At 43.2% G+C, this 18,483-nt stretch overlaps 1 protein-coding gene across 8 annotated transcripts in view; it reads left to right on the top strand.

Annotated features, from left to right (window-relative positions):
* The window catches only part of akna (AT-hook transcription factor), a 204,536-nt gene extending 189,662 nt beyond the window's left edge, over window positions 1–14,874 (top strand). For 7 of the 8 annotated variants that reach the window (XM_038781475.1, XM_038781474.1, XM_038781473.1 and 4 more), the window contains 5 exons: window positions 1,142–1,243; window positions 1,779–1,892; window positions 3,916–4,054; window positions 5,752–5,917; window positions 9,839–14,874. In XM_038781475.1, coding sequence (XP_038637403.1) covers window positions 1,142–1,243; window positions 1,779–1,892; window positions 3,916–4,054; window positions 5,752–5,917; window positions 9,839–9,985 — 668 coding nt within the window. In that variant the 3' untranslated portion in view covers window positions 9,986–14,874. The remainder of the gene's footprint in view (window positions 1–1,141; window positions 1,244–1,778; window positions 1,893–3,915; window positions 4,055–5,751; window positions 5,918–9,838) is intronic. The other variant, XM_038781480.1, reaches the window with a different exon arrangement.
* The last annotated feature ends 3,609 nt before the right edge of the window (window positions 14,875–18,483 follow it).

Below are 18,483 nucleotides of genomic sequence, written 5' to 3'. Positions count from 1 at the left end.
TCCTACCTCCTACCCTCCTGTTATATAAGGAGCGGGTGAGGACTCTGGGTCTGTACTCGATGGAGTTTAGAAGGATGAGGGGGATCTCATTGAAACTTTCAGAAGGCCGAGATAGAGTGGACATGGAGAGGACACTTCCACTAATGGGAGAAACTAGAATCCAAGCCTCTGTATTAAAAGTATTAAAAATTACTTCAATCAACTGTCATACATTGCAGCTGGATTTTATGTTCCGTTCGATTTCCAACATAGGATAGCAGAATCCCAATGGTCAGCTACAGTCAATGGGGTAAATGATGTTTCCATACAAAAAAATATTTTCTACAAATTTATTATTTATTCCTCCTGAAGGGAGGGAACAGCCTCAGACTGAATGGACGATCATTTCAAACAGAGATGAGGGCAAATTTCTTCAGCCAGAGGGTGGTGAATCTGTGGAACTCATTGCCGCAGAAGGCTGTGGAGGCCAAGACAGAGATAGATAGGTTCTTGATTAATAAGGGGATCAGGGGTAATGGCGAGAAGGCAGGAGAACGGGCATGAGAAATATATCAGCTATGATAGAATGGCGTAGAAGACTGGATGGGGCGAATGGCCCCATTCTGCTCCTAGCTATTATAGTCTTAAATTTCCATTTGCCACTCCACTCTTGCCGATGTTTCATCATAACTCAGGCTCATGCATAAATGTTAATCCAGAATTTATTATGCCAAGAGGCTCCGATTGCACTTTAACTGAGACAAGACCAGGTCGAACCAGGCCTGCAACTGGTGATAAGAGCCTCTAAGGTAAGTGTGGAACCAGGAGGAATGAAGGTGCTCCTCTGGGCTGCATGAGGAAAGTCACAGCCTCCTGCCCCCTGGATTCCACCTCCACTCCTCACATGCTCTCCTCTGAGATTGCGGCCTCCTTTGCATTGGACCCGTCCCTCACACCCTTCCACTTCATGTGATTATCTGTTCAGATTGATAAACATTGATTGAAGTTTTCAAAAAAACACAGCTCTGACCTGTGCTCAAAGGCTGATGTTGAATAATTGGTGGGAGGTGCCCTTGAAGGCAAGCTTCAGGAATCAATGTGCAATCAATATGCCTTGTCTTGCTTTTGACTGAGATGGTTACTGCTAAGAATTATCTTCTAGGCGCCGATTATAGTTTATTTGTACCGCCGACCGCACCGGAAGAATCTGCACCTGGAGCTCTGGCCTGCCCTTACTGCAGAGAAATCCAAGCACAGATGGCCGGTGAGTGAAATTTTCAAGCCTATCTTTCATTTTCAGTGCCTAGGCTTCCCCAGATTAAATTACAAGCATTGAATGAATATGTCTCGAGATTGAAGCCAAGGGCCTTGTGTGACAGGAAGCTTCCTGTTACTATTTGGAAACATCAGACAGTTTTTTAAAAAATGGAACGTGCCAATTGGCAGGAATAAAATTACAATCCGTTCTGGCAGTTTGCTCACTTCCTGCCTCTCCAGTTTCTCTCAAACCTTGGGCATCAGGACATAATGAGGTTATGATTTTACCCAGGTAATCCACTTTGCCATGCAAACCAAAATCTTTAAATTGACCAGCTTTAATATACGTCATTCTGGTCCAATTCTTCTCAGGCAATTGTGCTGTTTAATTAGAATAAAAGTGAAGATTTGACATCTCCTTAAAGTTACATGGCCTCATGTCTAAGGTTTTAATTTATAGTTTAGCATTTCGGTCGTAATAACATTACAATGGACAGTAAGGCTGTTCGTGACCTTTGACTTAGCCAGTGTTCTTTCTTTAGCCCCATCAAGGAATGCTCCTGTCTCTACCAGTAGTACCAAGAGGAATTCCTGTCCTGTATGTAAAGGATCTGGAATATGCAATGACCAAAAATCGAAAGTGAAACCAGAACACGGTAAGTAGATTGGAGGTAATAACAAGCATGGTTAAAATACCTATGTGAGAATTCCATGTTGGCCTATGGCGGCATGGTAGCACAGTGGTTAGCATTGTTGCTTCACAGCGCTAGGGTTCCAGGTTCAATTCCCGGCTTGGGTCACTGTCTGTGCGGAGTCTGCACGTTCTCCCCGTGTCTGCGTGAGTTTCCTCTGGGTGCTCCGGTTTCCTCCACAAGTCCCGAAAGACATACTTGGTAATTTGGACATTCTGAATTATCTCTCCGTGTACCCGAACAGGCACGGGAATGTGGCAACAAGGGTTTTTCTAAGCAACTACATTGCAGCGTTAATGGAAGCCTACTTGTGACAATAAAGATTATTGTTATTCCCACTAACCTTTTAGTTTTCTCGATTTTAGATTTTCCGTTTTCGCGACGCCAGGAATCGTACACAGGTGCTGTTCACCTGCCTCATTCTCCCAGCTCATCTGCCTGCTCAGGCTGGCTGCACTAAATTCAGCCCATAGACTCAGAATAGGATCTAAATGAGAGCCACTGTATTGTTATCTAAAAACCCCTTCATTACCATCATGGGCTTGTTTGATCATTTTTGGAGGTGAGAGAGGAATTTCCCAGATTCTTTTCTCCTTCAATTTAGCTTAGTTCTTCCTCTGGTCTTTGCATGGCTGCTTGTCAGCAGAGTGTAATCGGAGGTGGGCTGTGGTATTAAGTTCAATTATGATGCTATGGGACAGGGTGGGACAGTAATGGAGGAGCTGGTCGTTCCAAAAATGTTTGCAAAAATGCCATTTGCTCAAAGCACCACGCAGGATGATGAGCACGATTTGGCTCTGATGTGAATAGGGACGGACACCTTCAATGTCCATTGCAATGTTTGGGAGGAAGACAGACGGGTTTTTTCTTGTGAGAAAATGGATATACCAGTTCAGCATCTCCCCAATGGAACTCAATTCTGAAAAGCATATTTGGAAAACAGTACGCAGACAAAGGAAAGCACTGGTGGTTTGGATAATCAGAAATACCTCACTTTCCTGTCGCAGGTTAATCCTCCAATCAATTTCTGAAAAAATGACGATGTCGCACTGGACAGTAAAGCCACTTAAAGTCACTTATTCTCTTCACTGCTCCCTCTGTATTCACGTTTACGCTTTACTGAAGACTTGTGCTGTGATGGGCAGCCAGCTGTCACAGGCCAAGAGGTGGAGAACACAGTGAGGTACAACTTGAATTGTTGGTGATAGGGTGTCTGCTTTACGTTATTACACAAAGCCAGGGCCAACTTCAGTAAAACTGTTGCTCGATTGCTTTATGAAAATCCTTATTATAGATGACGCTCCCTCGTAAAATTTTCTGCCCTGGAAGACAACAGCACCATAAAATCATCATTCTAAATAGAAGATTCTATGGCATGGACTGCCTGCTGTGACAGTGGAGTCGGACACTTTAGGAACTTTCAAGCGGTTATTGGATAGGCACATGGAGCACACCAGAATGACAGGGAGTGGGATAGCTTGATCTTGGTTTCGGACAAAGCTCGACACAACATCGAGGGCCGAAGGGCCTGTTCTGTGCTGTACTGTTCTATGTTCTATGTTCTTAAGATTCCATTATAATCAATGTAAGGCGCAAGCTACTGGTTCTCCGAAGGCAAGCAGTACAACACATGTCAGGATGGGGCTGGCTACAAATATTGCCTCATCTCCCAGGCTCCCAAGAAATAATAGGCTGGCACCGTAACTGCCATCAACGGAAGCAACTGGTAACATTGCTGGCATGGGGATGGCCCCTGAGCACCTTCAAGCCGATAAGAGTGCCAGGAGACCCAAGCAATATCGGACCAACGACCAACATGATTTGGGTCATGGTTGAACTTTTAAGTGGTGATTTAAAATGGATGCGCCGTAACACCGCAAGAGTTTACTCATGATCTATAAACTGAGTTTGGTGAAATGGTCTTTACCGCAGGGTGTCCAATAGCAATCAAGTGGTTTACTCAGTTCACTTCCTTTCATTTTGACAGCTGCTAGAGAGGAGCTACCGAAAGGCTCAAGACGGAGCCGGAAAGCCAGGAAGCAGCACAGTGTGCGCATCGCTGAACCTCCTCCTGTGCTCAGCTACACCCCACCACCTCACTATGTGCCTTATTCGCCACAAGTTTAGTGAGTATATAATGCAATGGGAAAAAAAAGCCTTCATTTTTTTGCGGGCCTTTGTGACATTTCAAACTGGCAGAATTAACATGGAGAATGCTAAAAAAAGAAGCGATCTTCAGACTGGGATATTTGTTTTGGTTTACTTTTGATTTTTCTGTTAATGTGCAGCCAAATCATACATCTGTTTTAGTTACCTGCCATAATTTATCTGTAATACTTTATATGGCGATGAGCTCATGGATGCTGCGTTCTAGTGCGTTGCAATGATTGAGTCAGTGCACCAAAGAACTTCTAATTCCAGTTAAGATTTATTAAATTACGATAACGTGGGAAGAAAACAATACTAATACTACTAACGAACTGTAAACCGTTAACAACTAGAATACAAGAGCTAATACAAAACACGACTGTGATGTTCTTTGTGTTGCTAAATTCAGGATGGTTGGCGTAGAGTTCACAAAGATCACAGACTAGCTTTAACCTGAACAAAGTTATAAATTTATTAACACAACTAGTTTGGATTTGACAGGTACTCCAAAATTATACACTGTTGATAATTAATATATCACCTACAACTAATCTCTACGCTATAATAAACTATGATCTGCTCTTACTCACACTATGTTTACTTCAGTCTGTCTCTAGCTAACTCCTTCACTCCTCTCCCCCCACAAGGCTTAGCATCAATGTCTTATATACTTATAACTGTGGCTCCATCTAGTGGCTGATGTAGACATTTAATTAACCCTTGCAGTTCTTACATTTATGATAATACCACAACGACTATCCACGACGACTCCTCACCCAGACTCTCCGAGGCTACAGTGGCACGTGGTGTAGTTCTATTGCCACCTGCTGGTTGGAGGTCTAACATATTAACATCTAGAATTGCTTATGCGTATCATTACAATGTAGTACATCGGGCTGGATTTTCATTCACTGCAATTCACTGCAGTTCAATGCTGCAGTGGATTTCCTTGCTCCCGTCTCAGCAGTGAAACCCACTGCCATTCCTCTACCTCAAAATAACAACGGGGGGGAGGGGGAGGAGGGGCAAGTATGGGGTTCATGAGTCTCTTTAATTTCCCCATCTCCCGCCATTCTCAGAGATCGCCAGGAGAGGCAGGGAATCTTGGGGCAGCAGCAGACAGTCTACCAAAGACCCCCCCCCCCCCCCCCCCCCCCCCCCTCACACATTTTTTCTTTGAGGGGGAGACACAGTGGTTGGTGACTTGTGCCTCTCCTCGGATCCAAGCTATTTTCTAGGCCTCACTGGAGCCTGTGACCTCATGTGAAGTTTCCTGAGGATGTATGGGGTTGGGATTGCTCTCTTTGATTTGAGCTTCTCCCCTGCGCGTGCTACAACTGAAATCCTGCTGCAGCACCCTTGCATTTGGAAGCCTTAAGAGTGATGGCCTCCAATATAAATCCTGCTTGCAGACCCACGCTGCCTTGTTAATCACCTTCAACCCAAGAAAATGGGTGATGGATCTTGCACCATCCCCCATATCCACCTCATCCTCCTCCAAACCCACCCAACCAAGACGGACCTGCCCCCCCCCCCCCCCCCCCCCACCCCAGCCAGCGCTGAAAATAGTTAAAAAAGACCTTTAAAAAAACATTTGCGGTGATGCTAATTACTTTAACACATTCAAACACATCTCTTCGGTTTTTTTGATTTGTTACGTTTGTTATTTTGTTAGTTATTCTGCACCAGCCCACACACTTGCATCGCCAGTGCAGTCACGCTTCTACTATTCATCTCGGTACAAGATGGAAGAATCAACCCCAAAAACTTCACCTAGAAGGTCAAAAGGCCATCACTCGAGTCCAACAACAGACGATATTTCCTACTTTGAAGCATTTGAGGTAAGACGATTTTTTGCATTCTACTATTCTGCAAATTTTCTCAGATTAGAACATGAATTGAGGCTGGTCATTAATGTTGGGAATTCTAGCTGCTGAAGTGGAGAATCTGCCACTGGCTTCCTCGGTCTGTCATGTTTTTAACATGTTTAACTGAAATCAAATGGTGAAAATCAGAAGGGAGTGAATAAAATGTACAGCAGGTGGCTGAACTCAATGATCACAACTTTCATACACAAATGTGCCTGGCTACAGTTGTCAACTTTGGTTAGAGTTGAAGGTTTGATCCCGTGCCATTCTGACCACGTCACACCTGATCATATACCTCCTGTAAATTGATTGCTTTTATCCCTTAACGTGTCAGGTCCTTGTCACTGTAAAGCAGCTGTCATGTGAACATCTCCAAGAACCAGGAGGAGAAATGGAGATCGAGGAAAATGGAGGGTCACATTTTCCTAGTTTACCTCTTTCCCCCATTCTCGCCTCTGCCAGTGCCCAAAATTGCCTAGTTCCGCACTCCTAAACCCCAATGGCAATTTCCCTCTCTTCTCCTGAATTAGGACCCAGCTTCAATGGACAAGGGAGGAATGCCTGAGTCCAAGAAGCTCTGGGTCACTGGGAGCATTGGAAAATCTCAATTATAGAGCGAGGCAGGTTTTGTTTCATCCATTGGCCTGGATTATTAATACACCAGGTGTGTCAGCTGGGTGGTCCAGTGGGTTGTTGGCACAGTGAGTATATTCCAAAATACAGTCTGATCAGCAAGAGGAAGAAAGGGACCGAGAGATAAAACTTTGGAGGCACTTGTGGAGGTGAGTGGTAATTTATTCAGGCGGGATAGTGCCTGGTTCGGATCCGTCTGCCTTCACATCTCTGTCTTAATCAAGCCTGGAACAGGAAGGTTTGCGTATGGCCTTCCTCGGCCACCGCCAATTGAGCTCCTTAAGTGGACAATTAATGTCCAGTTGAGGGCCTCATCCCACCACCACTGGTATTAAGCCAGCAGTAAATGAGGCAGTTGCCATGGGGGAAACCCGTAAAGCAAGCACTAGTGTGTTTGCTTGTGGGCTCCTTGGGGGGGGGGGGGGGGGGGGGGGCACAGGGGAGGCCTATTAGGAGTCAACCAATGCCCCCCCCCAACCCCCACTCTTGCTGCTGACCTTCCTGCTCCCGCTCCATGGCCCTCATTCCACCCTCACTCACCCATGGCCTGGGTCCCTTGGCAATTCTGGACCTCACATATGTGCATAACTGGCATCTGCCACTACTGCCACAATGGTGCTACCTGCGACCAGCGGACAGCAGCTGGCCTCTGTTTTCCAGGAAACTCTCGGGGGGGATGACGTGCAGCTGATTTCTGCCCCTGGGGCCATTAATCCTGAGGAAGGTCCGTTGCTGACCACTTAAGTGCCTGAGAGGCACTTAATATGGTGGGTCTTCCCCAAAGAGATGGGCAAGAGGGTCTTCACCCACTGATGAGGAACATTAGCTAGAATTAAACCACCGTGAGACAGGTTAGTTTTACTCTATTGATGGCATGTAGGGTGGGATTTCCCCTTGCTGCTAGAAAACCAGATGATTGCGCCAGTGTGAAGTTCCGGCAGTATTGTTGCAACAGTAATCCTGCTCAGTGCGAGAGGAACCGCAGGTTCAGACATTTTGTGTAAGTGCTTGGCTGAGGGGCCAATGGTGTGAAGCTACCATCTGTGGGATTGTGACTGAACGCCTCTAAGTTAGAATCTCTCATAAACATAGGTGCCCCCACTAGCTCTCCAGACAGTGGGTGTGACCCTCATCCGCTGCTTTAAATACCACCCAGTCTGAAGTGATATTCAGCTACGTACTTCCCCAAAAATATTCTGCCTCACAACGATCCAGCAGGGTAAATCTCCTTCATTTCTGCTCCGGCTTCCAATGAATGCACTCTACTGTACCAAGGAGACATTTTTCAGTTTCTCACACCAGCCTCTCAAATTGCGATTGTTGATTTAATGAGAATTCATGCCAAACCAGATAATGTGCAGTGCTGTTGGCCTTTGTTGCACAGAACTCCATTGAGAATGTCAAAAGCCCCCTTTCATCCCATTCAACCGGGTGAGGTTCAAAGGCAGTTCAAGCAAGGGAAGGATCTGTGCTACAAGGAGACAGGCATTCTGTTAATGCTGACCCTAATACAACACTGACATAACACTGAGATCTATTAGAAATTTTCAGATTTACTGCATTGAGAACCAAATATTCAATATTTCTTTCACTGCATTGAAAATGGACTGGAAAATAACGATAAAGCCTACAATCTTTGGCTGGGCCCGAATCCCATTATGACTGCTAACTCTCGCGAGAGGGCCATCATGGAATTTGCTCCGGGGAGATCTCGGAATCCACCCCCGACCATCGGGCATGAACTTGATTACCATCAATCTGAATACAATTAAGTAGGTTGTACCTTCTGGCCACGTCAGATGGCTTCCCCCACACTGGCTCGATGTCACACTGCTGGGAATCACTACTGTCCTCCAGCAGTCGAGAGGACCACATTGGGGGATTGAAGGCCAATGTAGCCTTCAAGTGGTCAGGAACAAGGCAGGGCAATGTCAAGGCACCCTGGCAGTGCCAGCTTGACAGTGCCAAGGGGCGGGGCCAGGGGAGGGGAAACAACAATTGGGGGGATTGCCGGTGATGATAAATAGTGGTGGGGAGGTGGGGAATGGAGTTGCCGACGATGATGAATGAGGGGGGAGCAGACATCTGGCGTCAGGGTGGATGGGAGGGGTGAGGGTCCAGATGTCAGTGTAGAGACTTTGAGACCGGGAAGCCGTTTAAAAACGGTGCCCTGATCTTTCGTGGAGCTGGGCTTGCTGGAGTCTTTAGGCCCCTCCCCTCAAGAATGACGGCAAAAACAAGCCCCCTGCCTTTTTTTTGACAAAGCGTCAGCTGATCTGGAGAGAAAATCTGGCTGGGAGAAACACGCTGGTTTCCAGTCAGAGGGTTTTCAGGGGGGGGGATAGTGCGGCCTCAACCTGCCAACAAAGCGAGGATTCAGCCACTGGGGTGCCATTTTCAAAAGGTCTTCTGGTCTGAAAGTGAGGTTGAAGGCCCTGACCTCCCCCGCCCACCCCCCTCCCCTTCCATACAGGCACAACATCCCCCTCCCCCCACACACATCGTAACAGGAACCCACCTAATTGGGTACCTTTGAGGCGCTACCCCCTGGCCCCAACGCAGGCGCCTCCACCTCGCAGTGCCAATCTGGCAGTGAACCTGGTTGACACTGCCGGGATGTCAAGGGGCTGTGTCAGCCTAAACATGTCCCTTACCACCCGAGGACTATACTCACCTCCGAGCCCCCGGCATGGTTATCTCGACTGGTTTTTGCTTTTTTTTGTAGTGATTCCCGCTGAACCCAGAAGCAATGGCGTAAAGCTATTATTGAACATTAAAATCCATTCAAATTCATGGAAATCAGGTTATGTCGCCGGCAGGGGGTGTAGGAAAAATCTCAAAGTGAGATCTCCCTAGTGCAAATCCTGTTATGGCCCTCTCACGAGAGTCGGTGTCCATAACGGGATTTGCATCCGCAGCGAACAAGGTCGGAAAATCGCCCCCTGTTATTCCAAGCAATTACTTTGTTTACAATAAAGCCTCTTGGCTCCTAGATTGGTGTTTAGTTCTCTCAGTTGCTGACATATATTTATCGTGTTCGCTGATCTTGTTTACTGAATGACTCCAGGTGCAGAGCCAATACCTGGGTCTGTGGTTTCTCCCAAGCAATTTGGTTGGCTACTTAGACCCTTTGATAGTAGAAGCCCAGATCTGAAAGGCTGAATCTGTTGATACCTGTTGCGACTTTGGAGTGGAAAAAAATAGAAAATAGATCTTGTAGAAAATATGTGTCTTTTGTGTTTTTTTTTTTTTCCCTCATAGCTGTCAGACCTCAGTTGCTCCCTGGACCAGGCTATCGACGCAGCAAGGAACATAAAAAGGACCACAAAGAAAATGGTGAGGTCACTCTCATCGGATCTCTACAAGGCCAAAGCCATCCAAGAATGCCACCAATTATTAACCCACTGACTCCAGAGTATGGTGTTTTGGTTTGAGATATTCCTGAATCATTTAAATACTCTTGTAATTTACCTTAAGGGCATCACATACATTCATTGAAAACACTGGACAATACAGACTGGACATACATTAATTTGTTGCCGCAGCACTTTGTATGTTCGTCGAGCCACTGTGTGAATTATTTCTGTGCTGATTTACTTTCTCCTTGTGGCTCTGTGGTACTTGTCGAAAGCTAATCTCAGAAGTAGCAGCCGCATAAGCAAATGATTCATGGTTCCTGGGACATTATGTCGCCACATTTCAAAGGGCAAAACGAAGCAGTAAACATGATGGCATCCTCTGTCGATGTGCAACAATCGCATTGCAAACTCACTGACAAACACACTGTCAAATAGTGCTCGGAGTTCACAGACATGGTACGTGCTTGGTTGTTATGTACCTAGAGAAAATGTGGGCTTTCAACAAATGACATTGTGAAGAATTAACTCCCGAGTCTCGTCACGATCGGTTATTTCTCCAAATCGATAGCTTAATTTGTGCCATTTGCTTGCATCGTCCCGGAATTAAAGTACTGTTGGTAAAATGTAGCTGGCCGTTAGTTCTGCCCTCTTCATAGCTTGAGGGCACGTGACAGGGTCTGCATTGCTTCAACGTCAAAGCTAGTTGTACACAATCTACGCCATGAGGACATACAGGCAGTGCAGAGAGCTCACTCAGTATTCTTACAGGCTTACCAAAATGAATTATTTTTGCCCCAATTAAGTTTTGATTGAACTCCACAGGTAACATCTTCCATGAGTGTATGGGTGGTTACAATAAATGAAACCTATTAATAGCAAGAGGGAAATATCTAAGCTCCTATTGAGAAACTGGTTATCCTAATGCACTCTGCGGTACCAATAACCTCAAGTGGACCACAAGAGATTTTAGTATCTAGTCTATGCTTTAAGGTTGACCAAAAAAGTTGCTGTTTCAAATCATAGAATTTGAAAGTCTTTTTACCTCAAGTGCCGTGTAAATATTCTGAAGAGGAACTCTGTGGTACTAACTTTACATGATTCCTCCTATTGGAGCGATCTTTAGAAACAAACATGCACTGACACAATTGTGTAATTTATATCTTAGCACTTACATGTTTTTTTATATATATGAAAAAGGTCCTACACTCTATGTTAGGTGGTTGGCCATGTTACATAACTCTGCAATGGTCTGGTTAGCTATTGACCTCAGGATCTTTCACTGTGTTCAAAATAATACATTCCGGCCACAGAGCAAAGCAGATCGTTTATTTTTGATGGTTAGTCTATTTTCAATTAAGTATTTAATTTTATAATGAATTAGCATTATTAGGATTGAAGGTTATTAGATTAAATGTGGCTCACACAGACCAGTGTGGATATCAGAAGGGACTGGTGTGCAGATGATTTCTTGTCAATGTTTTGGAGTTTCTGATTTATTGGATACAGTATGTAAAAATTGATGTACAGCAATGGATACCTACCTTCTGCAATCGAGAATCAATATTGTATCAACAGAGTCTGAATGTACTGAATCCAATTTGGTTTGGCATCATTTACTGCTCTTTAACTGAATTTGAGTTAACTCCATGTTAAAAATCTGCCTCGTCCAAGGACCACTAATGGAAATGAAATTAGTTCTGATGTGAATGAGCTCCTTGATAATCTGAGTTAAATCAAAATCTACATTTGGATGTCATAAAAATCAAACCACTTCTGTGTAGATTGGATAAATCCAGACAGTTCAATCCAGCAAGTTCACAAGCAAGCAAATTATACCAGCCCCATTTCTGGCTCCAGATTTTATAATATTAGAGATTACTGTACAAAGTAAATTTGTGTGCATTTTCTGATTTTATTTTTCATTTTGAAGGCGAGGGCTCTTTTCATTCAGAGCCTATGTCTCTCAATGCACGTTCAAAAGTCTAAACTCATTGCTTCTAAGGCAAATGCCCTTCTGGTTTCTGCTTACGAACCTGGAAGTTTGTCAGCATTAAGCTTTAAAACAGTTAGCAGTGTATATTATAGACTTGCTTCTGTAGAGAACTTCACTTCAACTGGGCTTTGTCACTCTCCAATCTCAAACAGGTGACATTCATTTTAATACCTGCTGCGATCTTTCCTTTTAACGTGGGCAAAGTCAAACTTATTACCTTCCAACCTACCCTCTGATTTTGTTTATTTGTGCACAGCCAATTCATGTTTAAGTGCACAGACCTGTTAAATATTACTGCACGGCTACGCATGCATTTTTTAAAAATGTATTTCGTTCCAAACGTATATGAAAAGTTACAACACATAAATAATTCAGGGGAAAAAAAACTTCCCAGCACGCAACTACATGTTTGTACACATTTTTCCCCTTTTTCGCACCACCTCCCTCCCCGGCTGCCCCACCTCACCCTCCGCAACGAACAACTCCTCAAACCCAGTCACAAACATCCCCCACCTTGCCTCAAAACCCTCCGCGAAATCCCTTAACTCGTAGTTGATCATTTCCAGCTGAAGAATGTCATATAAGCCCCCCAGTGGCGTTGCTGTCCGCCACCCCAATAAAATATGTTGCCGGGTAATCAGAGACGAAGGCCACAACATCGGCCTTCCTCCCCTCCATCAGCTCCAGCTTCTCCGATATCCCAAATCTCGACACCAAAGGGTCCCGCTCAACCTCCTCCCCCACTATCCTTCTTAGCGCCGCGAAGACTCCCGCCCAGAATCTCCAACTTTTTGCAGCCCCAGAACATATGTGCATGATTCGCACAGCTGCGCATGCGTGGTGGCTTCAAGGGACCGAATTGTGAGCAGGAACATGCTGCACAGCTGCGTAGCTCTGATGCTCATTCCTAATTGCCCTTGAGAAAGTGATGCCGAGCTGCCATCATTGCTGTGGGTCTGTAGTCACACGACGGCCAGACTGGATAAGGACAACAAATTTCTTTCCCTATAGGACGTTAGTGAAATTACAGAAGTTACAGGGTCACAATTACTAATGCTAGCTTTTTATTCAAGATTTATTTCATTAACAGAATTTAAAATCGACAGCAGTCATAATGGGATTTGAACTCCAATCCCTTATTCATCCTGTAAAATAACCACTTTGCTCCCATTCCCAAATGTTAGTTTGTAATACTTCATTAAGAGCATGCCAATAATGTAGCCAAAACCTCAATCTCGAGTGGTTAGGTAGTTTGAACCATGTTGTAGAGATTAGGGTATCCAAATGTACATTGCTTCCCTTTCTGGGTTGCTTTTCATGGGCTCCTCCAGTGTTTTGCCAATCCCACTTTTCCTGACTGCATAAGGTAAATTAAATTTTAATCAACACGTTATTCCAATAGTGTTTTGAAAGTATGTAATTTGTTAACCGCAATGCAGACCAAGCGACTAACAGGTTGCCTGAGAAACATTTCCTATTCTTTGACCACCTTGTGTTGTTTTTTTATATAACTTACAACACTGGAGGAACACCTCAGACTATTGCACAGGCCTGTTGAGAAAATTGTCTTTTGTAAAGACTGGTTTCTTTTACAAATGAATATTTGTGTCTGCTTTCAAATGTCTTGGGAGTTTATGTATGGATGTTCAGAGGCACAAATCTAAAGTGGTGCCCGTTTTAACTTGATGTAACCAATTGCTCATTTTCTATTACCGCCCTGTATGCTCAACAGTTTTATATTGTATTTTCTTAGTGTGTACGATGTCATTGTCAGCTACATTTTATACCAATTACCCGATTCATATATCAGTGCAGTACCTTCCATCTGGCCCACCATTATGACTGCGGAGTCTATTAAAGGGACGCAGTTCTTACACTCTTGAGATTTCAAGGATTAATATTAGTTTGCAACAACTTCTGCAATACTGAAACCATCAAATCAAAGAATGTCATAGACTGACTGGTTATCTTTGAGATGATGCTTTTCAAAGCATTTCTCAGTCATGTGTCCCAACGTTAAAATTATTGTAAAGCTGAATGGACAAAATTACAGCAGGTTCTACAGCAATTGGATAATACCAGATCAACAAAGTCCCTTCTAGATTGCTAGAAGGTGATTTAATGGCCTTTCATTTCAGTTTTGCACTGTTTATTGTTAAATGAACCACACACCAGAACACCCCGATAATGGAGTGTTATATTCATGAAGGTAAAAGCCTGGTGCACATATTGTGACTGGAGCACTATTTCTTTTCCATGCATTCCAGGTATTGCTGACAGATTGGACAATTCACTGCTCATTCGCAGCGTTGAATGTTGATTTAAATTCTACCACAGTTAACAGTGCTCCTAATGTGTAGTGAAGAAACCACTACTGTCGAGTGTGGGCTTCCCTTAAAGAAGCAGACACAGTTTTTACCTGAAGAAAGTTGATGGGCAGGAAAAGACAAGTTGGTCCATTGAGCCTTATCCACATAGCGGAATGGCAGCATCTTCATGGCCCTGTTCCTAAAGTTGATAGTGTTTCTTTTGTTTGGAGTCCAAGCTACTGTGTAAAAGACAGGGCATTGCTTTATTTTGTAAAGTTTAATTGAAATCCAGCCTCTTCGGGCAAAGCTGCTACTCTGTACTTTTAAGAGTGGAAACTCTTGTTTTATTAGTTAGTTTGTATCGCGGTAAATATGAACCTACCCCTTTCTGAGAATCATCCTGAAATGTGAGTGAGTTAGATACAAGATTAAACAAGTATTTTTTTAAAGTAATGAACACAAGCAATAAAGAATGTTAACTGATCTTGTATGAAATATTTTTTCAAATATTTATTAAAATTTTTGTAATAAATGTGATGTGAATTAGTACAATTTGGCTACCTGCGCTTTTCTACCATGTTTTTATCCTGTAACAAGTGATTTTTTTATTGGAATAAATAGATCTTCTGGAACCTGCTTTGTTTATTGCATTGTTCTAATCTTTTTATTTTCTCTCTCCTCCCTGCTAATATAACATTTGCTCATCCGATCCAATAAAGGTGTCCAAAATCCAGTCCCTAAGGGAAAGAAAGACGTTGCATTTCTATAGCACATTTCATGACATCAGGGAGTTGCACAGTACTTTACAGCCATACAGACACTTTTGTTGTGCTGTAGGAAAAGCAAAAGCCAATTTATGCAGCATGTTCCCAGAAACAGCAGATAACCTGTTTTATTGATGTTGATAAAAGGATAAATACTGGGGAATAACACCCCGCTCTTTTTCAAAATGGGGGATATGGAACCTTTTCCATACCTTTGAGAGGACTGGCAACGAGCCTCATTTTAACATCTTGGGATGATATTTTCTGGGAAAAAAATGACAAGGTATCATTTACGGTGCAGAAATTGAGGTCCGGCCTCGGCGGCGCAATCTGGACCACGATTTTAAGGCACGTGGAAAATGCCGCGCCTGAGCTGCGAAGTCTCAGATTCACCCGCGGGCTATCTGAACACTGCTTTTAAAAGGCTACACAGAGCAGTCATTCAAACCAGGAGGATGGCAATGAAGAAACATGCTCTTCAATTCATGGATGGGGCCATCATCCATATGCTGAATGCCGTGGAGGAGAGGCGGGCAACAACATACCCTCGGTCTGGCAAGAGACCCTCCAGCAAGGAGACGAATCCCGCCCGGGAGACGATCGCAGCACTGGTCTGTGTCATCTTCAAGCCTGCTCCGCCATTCATTATGATCATGGCTGATCATCAAACTCAATAGCCTAATCCCACCTTCCTGCCCATATCCCTTGATCCCTTTAGCCCAAAAAGCTATATCTATTTCCCACTTGGAATCACACAACATTTTGGTCTCAACTACTTTCTGTGCAGTGGCGTGCAGAGGTCTGGTGATGCCCGGGGCAAATCTTGATTGTATGCCCCAAAGACTCAAGTATAAGGCCTAATATACTGAGAACTATTATGAGAAAGGAAAACATTTTGAATATATAAACACAGATGAAACATGAAATAAACGCTTTATTCGATTTTAATATAAATCAATCAAATTTTCTTTTCCCCAAATGATACCTCCTGTCACAAAACACCTGAACTACTTCACTTTTTACATCAGCTGTGAGAAATTCTTTTTCAATGCTTATTAAAGCCAGGTTGGTCAGTCGCTCCTGTGACATAGAAGACCTCAGATATGTTTTTATTAATTTCAGTTTTGAAAATGACCTTTCACAGCTTGCGACTGAAAATGCGATTGTAAGCAGTAATCTGTATGAAACACACAGCGTCGGAAAGACATCCCTCCCATACTGCAGTAAAGACTCCAGAGCATCTTTAGGGTCAGGGGGAACTCTATTCCCTCCAGCTCGAAGGAGCATCACAAAATCAATAATTTTGTCATATAACTGAATTGCAACCACATCATTGTCATTATAATTTGCAAAGTCTGAACATTCCTTTTTTAATTTCTCTCTTTCTTGTTCATCTTCAATCACTCCTGAATTCAAGTTCAGAAGAGAAGAAAATCGGTCACTGAGTCTTTGAAGACGGACACTGCGGTCTTCAATTTCAGTTTTTAATCTGTTCACAATCTCTACCATTACTCTATTCATTTCTTCTTGTGCCGTCAGTCCACTATCTCTTGCTGACTCTCCAGGCATTATTCTTCTTCTCCTTGTTCGTGCATTTGGTATTGCCCAATTTTGACAATATTCATTGGCTAAATCTATTGCATTGTGGATAATTTCATCATTCTTCAAATTCAAGATATGAATAAGTCCTCTCAGATCACAAGAAGCTTCATGGAACCCCATTTTCGGATCCTGCAAACGTTTTGAGACTTTATCCACTGATAAAACTGAGTACCAAAAATTTAATAAAGCTATAAACGGGAACTGTTGAATAGAGTTCAGTAGCGATCCTGCATCAGATTTAGTTTCCCTTGAAAATTCTCCTTCCAGCAGGTGTTGAAGGCTTGCAATAACGTTGTCACACTCTTCGTGGATTACTTGCACAGCATCATGGCTGGAACTCCATCTTGTGTCACACTGTCTTTTCACAGTCCGAGTGACAAATGATTTTAACACTTCCCAACGAGAAGTAGATGAAGAAAAAAAAGTAGAGTTTTTCTAGAATGCCAAAAAATGTAACAACACCTCACTTGCATGGACACAGGACAAATTGAGGCTGTGGTTCTCGCAGTTCACAAACACAGCTTTTGGGTTAACTTCAAGAATTTTTTGTTGAACACCTCCTCTCACTCCAGCCATAACTGCTGCGTTATCATATGCTTGACCACGACAGTCATTCATGGAAATTTTGTCTTCTTCCAATTTTTCCTGAATTTTATTTACCAGGCTGACTGCATCTTTCTTGTTGACTTGAAAAAATCCCAGAAATGTCTCCTTTATTTCTACTTTTCTGTTTTCATCAATATGAACGTAACGCAGAATTTCAGAAACCTGATCTTCATGGGCAATATCTGGAGTTGAATCCAGCATTATGCTAAAATATTTTGCGTCCTTAATTTCGGAAATTATATTTTTCTTGACAGTTTCACAAAGAAGATTGATTATTTCGTTTTGAATTCTGTTGGACAAGTAGGTGACACTTTTTGGTTTCTCTTTCCCTCTCTGCAAGTGTTTTGCTAAGATGTCATCATATTTGGCCAAAAGTCTGATTGTTGCTAGAACGTTTCCTGTATTTTCACTGACTGTCTCCCCTGGCTCTGATAACCCAGATATTCCTTCTCCTCGATGTCCACGATAGGCCAGATTCTGTTTTGCCAGACAGGATATAACCTCGACAATCCGTTCAGTTATAGCTTTCCATCTTTTCTTTTCAGCAGACATTTGCTGTTGAAGTTCAGCATCTATCGTAGTTGAATGATGGAGTCGAACTACAAGGTTCAGGTATTCCCTCATGTGAGCTCTATGAGAAGGGCTTTTCTCATGGTCAGGTATTGTTGGATTTAATTTTCTCCAAGTGGAGAAACCGTCTTCCTTTCCAAAGTTTGACACAGACAACAAATGCTCCTTTGAAAACAAAAAGCAAACAAAACTAGCATGCTTTCCGATATGGAGAGTATAACAACCATTTTCTCTCCACAATTTCTCCGTTTGTGGAAACTTTATCAAACCATTGTTTGGAAAATGATCTCCCATCCTTCTCAGCAAATGGACCACTTTTATTCTGATATCTTTCAGGGCCATGTTGTAATATTGTCATCTTCAAATGATCTGGAATCAGTTTCTTCAAACAGCCAAAATCGCTTCTTTGCAAAAATATGCAAATATCTTCTTTATTTTCTTCACATGGATCATCATCCTGACAACGAGACTGAGGAGAGAGAGTATTATGTTCTGACCGAGCTGAATCCGTATCAGAAAAATCCTTCTCTGCACCCACATCATCTTTTATTTCTCCAGGTTCTCCTACTTCTTTACTTCTTTTTATCCATGCATCTAATGCCCCTCTTTGATGGGACTCTTCTTCGACTCTGGCCCTCTTTTTTTTTCTGTTCTGTGCTCCACTCGGTTGTACACGAAATACTCGTAACATTTCATTTTCTAT

Source organism: Scyliorhinus canicula, chromosome 21 (genome assembly GCF_902713615.1).
Source record: "Scyliorhinus canicula chromosome 21, sScyCan1.1, whole genome shotgun sequence".
In the NCBI taxonomy this organism is placed as follows: domain Eukaryota; kingdom Metazoa; phylum Chordata; class Chondrichthyes; order Carcharhiniformes; family Scyliorhinidae; genus Scyliorhinus; species Scyliorhinus canicula.
The sequence above is the reverse complement of the archived record's forward strand: the minus strand, read 5'-3'. Positions and strand labels throughout refer to the sequence as shown.